Here is a 9,489-nt window from a genome sequence, read left to right as displayed (position 1 = left end):
AACAGCCCAGACTCTGCCACTGCCACCATGGTCAGGCTATGACTGCTAGGGTGCCCAGGTTTTGCAAAGAGGAAAACCAGTTCCTGTTAGTACTGGATTCCTTTCCTGGGTTCAAGCACCCCAAATAAAACTCAGGCTCCCCTGTTGCTTGGCCTTGGGGGAGCAGAGTAACTCTACTCCCCTAGTAGTGCCCAACCTGAAGTCTTTCTTTTTTCCATGGCAGAGCACAGAGACACAGCTGGAAAACAGGGACAATTAGCCAGCGGCTGGCAGCCTGGGCCATAAAAACTCAGGAAGTAGCCACCACAGGGCTGAGGGGAATGGCTGTCCCTAATAAAGTGATTGTTTCAAAGAAATGCCAGAATGCAGGCATTCTAAAGACACAGGCTGAGCCTGGGTCTGGGCCTGGGCTTCCAGAGCTTAAGCCTGGGAGGGGACTTGAAGGATGGAAAGAGGTATTGAGTCTCAGGAAGAGGAGGAAGACACTCCTAAGATCAAAAGTCAGCAGTGCCCACTACTTAACCTCCCACATTCTGGCCACCCCATAGGGACTGGGAACACCCCTTTCTGCTCCTGCCTTCTGTAGTAGGGTTTGCTATTTAGTTCCAGGTGTGATTCTTGGAAAGAGAGATGGCACTCTTGTTGTTCCTGCTCGGTGGCGCCCATCCAGGAGGGTTTAAGGAGGAGTAACAAGGATCCCTGGCCTCTTGAGGGACAGTTCTTGAATATTCAGCCACCCCCCAGTTTTAACCTTCCTTACAACATACAAAGGGTAGGAAGAATGCAGGTTCCCACAGGTGTAGGAGATTTGTGAGGCAGGGATCCAAGAAGATAAAGGGCCCTGAAAAGTGCCCCAGGAAGGACTCCTATCCAGAGAAGACCTTGACAAGAGAAACCACGACCCCCAAGAGAAGGGCTCTGTGAAGAAGCGCTATCAGTATTTTGAGTCCCAGGCACCACTGGCAAGAGCAAAATAGAGTTGCCTAGCTTGGACCTGGGCAGTTTGTAACCTCCCTTCTGAAGTGGCAGCCCCAACCTCACCAAGTCGCCTAGTGCAATCAGGTGACTTTCTCCCACCCCAAAGGCTCTGCTATAAGGCAGTTCAGGTCTCCGTGCCAGCCCTTGCTTTTCAGGAGCAGTAATTAATACTGACAGCAGATTGCCTCCTCACTCCCTGGGATGAAAAAACAGATTTCTGTAGAGAGGGTTTTACATTATAGAGGAGAAAGTGCTCTTTTAAATTAGTTTAATGTTTTCAAAGATTTTATTATTTTTTGGGGGTATTTTTGTCCGTATATATGTCTGTGCACCATTCATGTGTCTGGGGGCCTGACAATGTAAAAAGAGGGTGTCAGATCCCCAAGGGCTGTGAGCCACCAGACTGGTAGTGGGGATTGAACATGGGCCCTCTAAAGAGCAGCCGGTGCTTTCTGGCTAAGACATCTCTCTGGCTCCAGGTTTTTAAGACATAGGTATAATGTAAGACAACAGTAACTGGGTAGGTGTTGACAGAAACATGCTCCTTGATTTTTCAACTCTTAAGTACTTTTAATAAAAGTACAAGTGTAATTGGTTGACATTTCAAATTGAATACACTGTGTAACTAGCACTTTGCTCAAGGGTAAAAATTTACTGAGTTTCTAGGCATCTCTTTGGACCCCACCAATTACTCCCTTTCAAGGTAAGTCATAGCCAAATATATCGTGGCTTTGTAGAGGTGTTCAGTTCTCTAAAGTAATAGTTTTTAAATAAATTGCTTTAACTGAACTCAGATCCTCAGTGCAAGACGAATTCGAGGGCGCAGCCTGGAGCGAGAACCATCTTTTATCTTTGGCAAGGAAATAAAAGTAGTGCTGACGGTTGTTTGGGATGTCTGTCAGTTTCATTCTGATTCTGGGAGCGGGAAACAATGATCCTGGTCTTAGATCTACAAGTCACCTCCTCGGTTGGTCAGAAATGTCCTCAAAGCAATGGCTTCTTCTGGCCTCTTTTTTCTCTTTGGGAACAAGAATTTCTTGACGGCCTCCTCCCTGCGAATGCATGAACAAGACTGCTCCTGTCTCTAAACCCAGATTCCAACCAAGATCTCTCTCTCTCTCTCTCTCTCTCTCTCTCTCTCTCTCTCTCTCTCCCTCTCTCCCTTTCTCTCTCTCTCCCTTTCTCTCCCCCCCCCGCCCCCCCTGCCAAGACTTTTTGCAAGTCCCTTGATTTCATTCTTTGAACCTGTGATTGGAGGTTAAAGTGCACCAGGTTGGAAGGAGGAAGCTCTTTAACAATAAAGGATTGAATATTTAGCTGTGATCTGGTCGCTGCCCTCAAGAGCTCCCCCCCCCTTTTCTTTTAAAATGCAAATCGTGTTTCTGGGGGTTTGTGAGCGCCGTGCGCTGCGACTCGACGTCTCCAGCCATTGGTGTCTGTGTCATTACTAATAGAGTCTTGTAAACATTCGTTAATCACGTAAGGCCGCTGGCCTGGGACTCCGCGAGCCAACCTGTGGTGGCGGGTCTTCCCCCGCCTCCGCAGCCTAGTGGCAAGGAGGTGGAGGAAAGAAGGAAAAGAGGGAGGAGGCAGGACAGAGGGAGGGACTGCCCCGGAGGCAGGAGCGCCGCTAGGAGCCAGCGGAGCACCGTGGGCTGAGGTGCAGCCAGCCACCCGCAGCTCCCCGCGCCCCCTCGTCCCTAGCCCTCTGTGCCCCGCGCCTCTGGCAGCCTCCAGGATTCGTCCCCAGGCAGCATGGTGAGGTCTGCTCTGGGTCCCTCGCCACCATGTACGTGAGCTACCTCCTAGACAAGGACGTGAGCATGTACCCCAGCTCCGTGCGCCACTCCGGCGGCCTCAACCTGGCACCGCAGAACTTTGTCAGCCCCCCGCAGTACCCGGACTACGGTGGTTACCACGTGGCGGCCGCGGCTGCTGCCGCGGCGAATTTGGACAGCGCTCAGTCGCCAGGGCCATCCTGGCCCACCGCATACGGCGCCCCTCTCCGCGAGGACTGGAACGGCTATGCGCCTGGGGGCGCTGCTGCGGCCAACGCTGTAGCCCACGGCCTCAACGGGGGCTCCCCGGCCGCCGCTATGGGCTACAGCAGCCCCGCCGACTACCACGCTCACCATCACCCGCATCACCACCCGCACCATCCGGCTGCCGCGCCGTCTTGCGCCTCCGGCTTGCTGCAGACACTCAACCCCGGCCCTCCGGGGCCGGCAGCCACTGCCGCCGCCGAGCAGCTGTCGCCCAGCGGCCAGCGGCGAAACCTGTGCGAGTGGATGCGGAAGCCCGCGCAGCCGTCCCTGGGAAGCCAAGGTAAGCGGTGCTGGGGCGCGTCCCAGGTCCCGGGCACACCGGGACTGTCGCCGGCAGTCTGCGAGGTTCTCGCCAGTAGAGGAGGAGGGGCAAGGGGAAAAATACTGGGATGGACCCCTGGTTGGGGGGCTTTTGCTGATTGCGGTCCGAGAAGTGCATATTTTGTGCTTCGCACACGTTTGTTAGGGCCGAGGAAAGGTTTCCTCTCTCTAACAGTTCCTCGTTGGCAACATCGGGATACCTTCGGAAGCTCCCGACAATGTCGTAAGCTCTCCGCCTGCCGCCGGCATTCCTTACACACCTCCCAACCGAAAGAGGGGGGCCTGGCCTTGGATCCCCTCACCGTGCCTACAACACTTAGCTACCCACTCTTCTTCCTCCATCTGAGGTACCCCCTAAAGGGGTAATTGCCAGGGCGTGTGGGCACTGAACCAGGACCAGTTTGACCATTAGAGCCAACTCAAGGGGTCAGCGCTGCTGGAGCAGAGATCGGAGGCTGCTGTGCGCCGCTGGAGAGAAGGAAGGTGCTGGCCCCAGGACCTTAAGGAAAAGGGGGAGTTCCAGGATCCCTGACCCTTCCTTCTGCTAAGCAAAGTCTCCCACGGAAGTCCTCTCGTCATCACAGAGAGGAAGAAGCAGGGAGAGGAATCCCTGAACGGACCCAGCTTCTTCAGATGTGGGCCATTTTTCTCTAACCTAACCTTCAAGGATCTCGTGTATCTGCGTGTTCTGTGTATTCCAGACTCGGGAGATAATTACTAAAGACCCCAGATTTGCCGAACTGTGGGACTCACTGGCCTCGGTTTTGCCTTTTCTGATGATGTCCCTATGTGTGTGGGTGGGAAGGAAGTGAGAACAGTGTGACAGAGGAACGGTATTGGAGTCCCCTTTTTGTTCCGTGGGACCTTTTTCAGCTCTTTGAATTTCTGCTTCTCTCGGTTTGCATGTAGTCGGTACAGCCAGGCCACATGCAGGTTATGGCCACTTTACGGAGGTTTATAGCCAATTACAGCCGTATAAATCAGAGCGGCACTTGGGGGCCTGTCTCTGGCTCTTCTGCGTCACTGAGCTCACCCCATGAGGCCTGGTGGGCAATGTTGTCGGACAGAAAGCTACAGATTAGCCTCCAGTGAGTGGGCTTTGGCTTGGTCATTTCCAAGAGGATTTATTCCTAGACCTGAGCTACCCCCAAACCTTCCCTGCACCAGCCTGCCTGAAGGACACAATGGGCGGGGGCTCTCGGGCAGGGGTCTTAGACCAACGAAAGACCTTTAGCGTGCAGGGGGTGGGTGGTCCGAGACTGGGGTCCTGGGAGGGGGCGGATAACCTCAGAAGCCCTGGTCGCGGGGTCAGCAGATGAGAGGCCGCTGTGAAGTCCCGCGCCGAGGTGGCAAGGCCGCTGTCGGCGCCGGGCGCCCTTGTGATGTTAATGTGGGGAGGCTGTGGCCCGCAGCGCCGGAGCCCGACTCCTCTGCAGAGCGTCATCTGTCAAGAGGCAGAGGCGTGTACGCCGCCCGGCCAGCTTTGATGTACACCTTTTCAGCCCAGCCATTGTCTTCTTTTAGGGCCCGGAAAGAGGGTGGTGACTTTCGCAGTCAATAATGAATTCTGACAACTCCTTCTCATCCCTCCCCTCTTCCAGCCCCCCTGCTTGGTTCCCAGGGGGTGCGGGGCAGCCTCCCAGACCCTTGAGGGAGCGGACCTCAGAGCGCTGAGTCCTTATCATTGCGTTCCTCGGCCCGCGCGCGTGGTGCTGAACGGGCAGCATCCATCCTAAGGCGAGAACCTCTGGGGGAACTGTCCTACGCCAGCTCTGATGGTTTCCTTCAGGATTCCCAGTGTTGTGTGTGCAGTTCGGGCTGCGCACCCGGATCTGGTTCCGTCGTCTTCTGTGGAGTGGGGCACTCGAGAGTGGGTTTCAGGCAGTAGCTGGTGTGAACGCGTTCAGGATGTGCTGGATCCCTTTTCTTCCAAAGCAGGCGCGGGGTCGAGGCCGCAGTGCCCATTCAAATGCGCCTGCGGGGCTGTGTTTATGTTAATGCGCCTGGCGGGGAAGGGGATGAAAGCTGAGGCCGCCATTTGCTCAGTAGTGGTAATTCAAACAGAATGCGGTTGTTATTAAGGCATTGAAAGGGCTTTTCTTTGATAAGATCGCCTTGTCCTGCATTGTTTGCGACTGTGTTCCCCTTTCAGAGGCTGGGGGAGCTCTCTGATCCCTCCTGTATCCTCCCAGGGCGCTTTTGTTGTGGTTTGCAAAGGTTTTTACCTGAACAAAGTCAGCCTGCGGGGCCTTAAACACCTCTAGGCAACTCCTACCCCTTAGATCTCCTTGTTCGACTCGGCACTGGGCGCTAAAACCTGCTTTGCTGTGAGACCTCTCCAACTTGAGACGTGGAACAACAGTTCCTGGCCAGCGTTCTGTCGAAAAGCAACCCCGACAGACCGGGTGAATAGACAGGCTCCAGACTGATGCAGCAATCCCGCGCTATTTGTCAAGGCCCTTCAGTAAAACAATCAATCCAAGATTTAATATGTTGACTCAATCCAATGATCATAGGTCACTGGTCAGGATAGCTGTCGCATGGAATAAATGGGGAATTAAAAAAGAAAAGTTGCCCTGGCCAAACCTGGTTGGGCAGGAATGAAGTGTTCTCAGCAGGAGGGATTGTCCTTCTGACGCTGTGGAGCCCAGCTCAGAATTCCAGAGCAGGAGTTAGTTACTGTATTTAGAATATGATTCTGGTGGCTTCCAGGAAGCTGCCAGTTCCTGCGCCCATCTTTTCACTGTATTGAGACAAAAGGGAAACCAACAGCTTACCCTGACACCACAGTCCCAGGTGTTTTAAAGGTGGCTGTCATTTCTAGTAAACCTGAAAATGGATATTATATACCTGAGGACTCTGGCCACTCCCCCCACCTCCCTTTCTTCTGGTCCTAAATAGTCTATATTTGGATTATGGGTAGGAGGGAGCTGTGTGAGAAGTTAGTTGTGCCCCGAGGCTCACACCCTTCTCCTCCCCAGGATCCTGTGGTGGATATGGTCAGCCTTGGTAGTAGACGGTCACACCTGCTCCCCCCCCAACAACAGTAAAGGAAGAGAAATGGCTCCTGGGTTAGGGAGGTTTGTCATTACCTATGACTGATGGATTGTAGTTCTTAGCCAAAGCTTCTCCTTCCTCCACAGTGAAAACCAGGACGAAAGACAAATACCGAGTGGTGTACACAGACCATCAGCGGCTGGAGCTGGAGAAGGAGTTTCACTACAGTCGATACATCACCATCAGGCGGAAAGCTGAGCTGGCAGCCACACTGGGGCTCTCGGAGAGGCAGGTGGGAATTGCCTTCCCAGGGTCTGGCTATTACTGCATGGGGTCGGGACGCTGGAAGGTGGTCCATCCACCCTTTCCTTCCTGAAAGGAAGAGAGCAGTTTCATTTTGGGAATCCTTAAATTACCAGTTGTCTTCTCTGATTTTTCTGAATTGCTTTTCATTTTGAGGGATCTGAGAACTGCAAGAAAAATCAAGATGCTACTGAAGCATAGAACTCCACTTGGGTCAATCAAGATTTACTAGGACAGTGGTTTTCAACTTGTGGGGCCAGAAATATTTACATTATAATTCATAACAGTAAGAAAATTACAGTTACAAAATAGCAACACAATAATTTTGTGGCTGGAGTCACCACAACATGGAGAACTGTATTAAAGGGTCACAGCATTAAGAACATTGACAATACTGTATCAGCATATGTTCTCTTTATCTCAGCACTAGGGGAAAGAAAAAAGAAAAATGAAGGCCCAGTCTACATTAAAGAGGCAGGGGCTGGAGGGATGGCTCAGCATTTAAGAGTACATTAATGTTCTTTCAGAGGATTGAGTTCTGTTTCCAGCACCCATATCAGCACCCATCACAGTGGCCTGTAACTTCAGATGCAGGGGTCATCCAGTGCCTCTGGCTTCTGTGGGTAATCTCACTCTGTGTATGTGCATATACATAATTAAACATAAAAACTTGTTTCTTTAAAAAAAAACGAAAGAGGTATCGCTTGGCACACAAACACTTTCTATAGTATAGGGAAAAGGAGAAGAAAAAAACAGTACAAATTCAGTCAGGAAATTTTACAGGAAATCTGCTTGCGGGCACCAAATTGAAGACCAGTGCAGTTCCATTGCACTGAGGGCCAAAGGATGCCCGTGAAGCACACTGGAGCTGGCCGCCCATCTGCATGGGGAAGGACCTTTCTGCCTAGTTTCTGTTCCTTGGTTCTGAGATTCCAAAAGCCACTGGGGGGGGGGGGCTGGCAAGGCATGGGATTGCCTCTTCTCATCAGGCTGAATTGAGTCTGGGAACGAATGCTTCAACGTTGCGCTAAAGCTCAGTGGGGTGGAGGGGTGTGGGGGGTAGTGATTGGAAACTTCTGGAAGAGCCAGAGACTTTTTCTCAGGCAAGGATGACCTTGGAATGCTGCTGCTTCTCTTTTCATTTCTTCTACCTTGCCATTTCTAGGTTAAAATTTGGTTTCAGAACCGCAGAGCCAAGGAAAGGAAAATCAACAAGAAGAAACTGCAACAGCAGCAGCAACAGCAGCCGCCGGCCCCACCTCCGCCACAGCCCTCGCAGCCTCAGCCAGGTGCACTGAGGAGCGTGCCCGAGCCCTTGAGTCCTGTGTCTTCCCTGCAAGGCTCAGTGCCTGGTTCTGTCCCTGGGGTTCTGGGGCCAGCTGGAGGGGTGTTAAACCCCACTGTCACCCAGTGACTCCTCCCATGGTCTGTAGCGGCGGCAGAGCAATTCCAGGCTGAGCCGTGAGGAGCGTGGACGCTGCCAGAATCCTCCAGAGACCTCTCTCTTCCTACCCACAAATAATACCTACAGATGAAGAATGGGGACAGAAGTTAGGACAAGTGGGATTGCGGGCCTCAGGGGAATATATGGTTCAGTGTTTTTTTGTTTTTTTTTTTCCACTCTTTTCCATTCTGACTCTTCCTGTCAGCGATGACAGAGGAAGTGACTCCTGGGGCTTCGTCCATGCTCCCTGCCAGGACTGGCTACAGGCACCAACCAAGCCTTCAGCCTCTTCTGCCCCAACTCTTTGCCAACAATATTGGACTGCGTTTCTGACTGGAGCTGAGGAAGGAGTGAGGCTGGGGAATGAGCAATACCTGAACCAAGATGGCTGTTTCCTGCCGATGGCTTTCTGAGAACCAGCTGGCCGTCCTGCCTCAGGGCCAGGGACAGTTCAAACTGCTTGAGCCAGAGGCAGCTGCCTGAGAAGACTGGACAAACCAAAGTCTGCAGAACCCCCAGGTGGTCTGGGCTTTCTGCTCCCTCTACAGACCAGGAAGGGGTTGGTGGGCTCAGGGACTGAGGTGAAAGGAGGGGGGTGGTTAGCCAACTCCAGGCCCCTGCCGACAAGGGCTTGTTTGGAAAGCCTGTCACCAGAGCTGCCGGAGCTGAATGTATGTCTGTGTTGTAAATGCCAGAGCCAACCTGGACTTCCTGTCCTTTCCCTCGTCTCTGGCTGGTGAAGCACAGAGGTGTTGCTGCGGTTAGAGTCCTTGATCTGTGTAACAAACTAAGTCAGCCTTTCAAAAAAGTCATGGGTAGAGAAGTGATGTGTGGTGAAGGGAAGTGGGGGTATCCGAACACGGTCGACTTTTATTTTCTAAAAAGATAAACGAACTTTCCAGATTTCAGACCTTGAGATTTATCTTCTTTGGATTTTGACTGAAATTATTCTCACTCTCACACCCCCAGGAAACATCTCCGATTGCACGCTAAAAGTGGTGCGGAGGGGAGGGGGGGTGAAGGTGGTTAAGGAAGAAGGTAGGGGAGGTTGATGTCTGGGAAGCCTCTTACCCCTAAGCTTCAGAAGCCCGAAGGAGCAGGAGCAGGTTCTGAGCCCCGCGCCTCAGTGCAGCACTGGGCTGTGGAATGTGCGGTTTTCCTGGGGGTGCCTTTGGGCAAAATGCTCTTCACAACGGCTAGCTGCTTCCCAGCTGCTACAGAATCCTGGGGGTGGGGTAAGAAGGCTTCAGCTCCCTCCTCAATGCAAACAGACGACCACTCCCTCCATTAGTGACACCCCCGCGCGCCCAGGTATGCCCCTTAGTCCAGTATAGTGGACACAAGCATTGATTAATATTTTCCTGTTCTTTCCAGACGACATTTCCGTGGCTATATATATAG

At 52.6% G+C, this 9,489-nt stretch overlaps 1 protein-coding gene across 1 annotated transcript; it reads left to right on the top strand.

The window, feature by feature from the left end:
• Positions 1–2,461: 2,461 nt before the first annotated feature.
• On the top strand, positions 2,462–8,996 carry Cdx2 (caudal type homeobox 2). Its single transcript, XM_087902617.1, has 3 exons — positions 2,462–3,303; positions 6,488–6,633; positions 7,810–8,996. The coding sequence occupies exons 1-3, from the start codon at positions 2,766–2,768 to the stop codon at positions 8,056–8,058; spliced, it is 933 nt and encodes a 310-aa protein (XP_087758743.1). The 5' UTR covers positions 2,462–2,765; the 3' UTR covers positions 8,059–8,996.
• Positions 8,997–9,489: the final 493 nt, after the last annotated feature.

The sequence above is a fragment of the Myodes glareolus genome, chromosome 2 (assembly GCF_982192425.1).
Source record: "Myodes glareolus chromosome 2, mMyoGla1.1, whole genome shotgun sequence".
In the NCBI taxonomy this organism is placed as follows: Eukaryota; Metazoa; Chordata; class Mammalia; order Rodentia; family Cricetidae; genus Myodes; species Myodes glareolus.
Note: the sequence above shows the minus strand (reverse complement) of the source record. Positions and strands in the feature narration are given on the sequence as shown.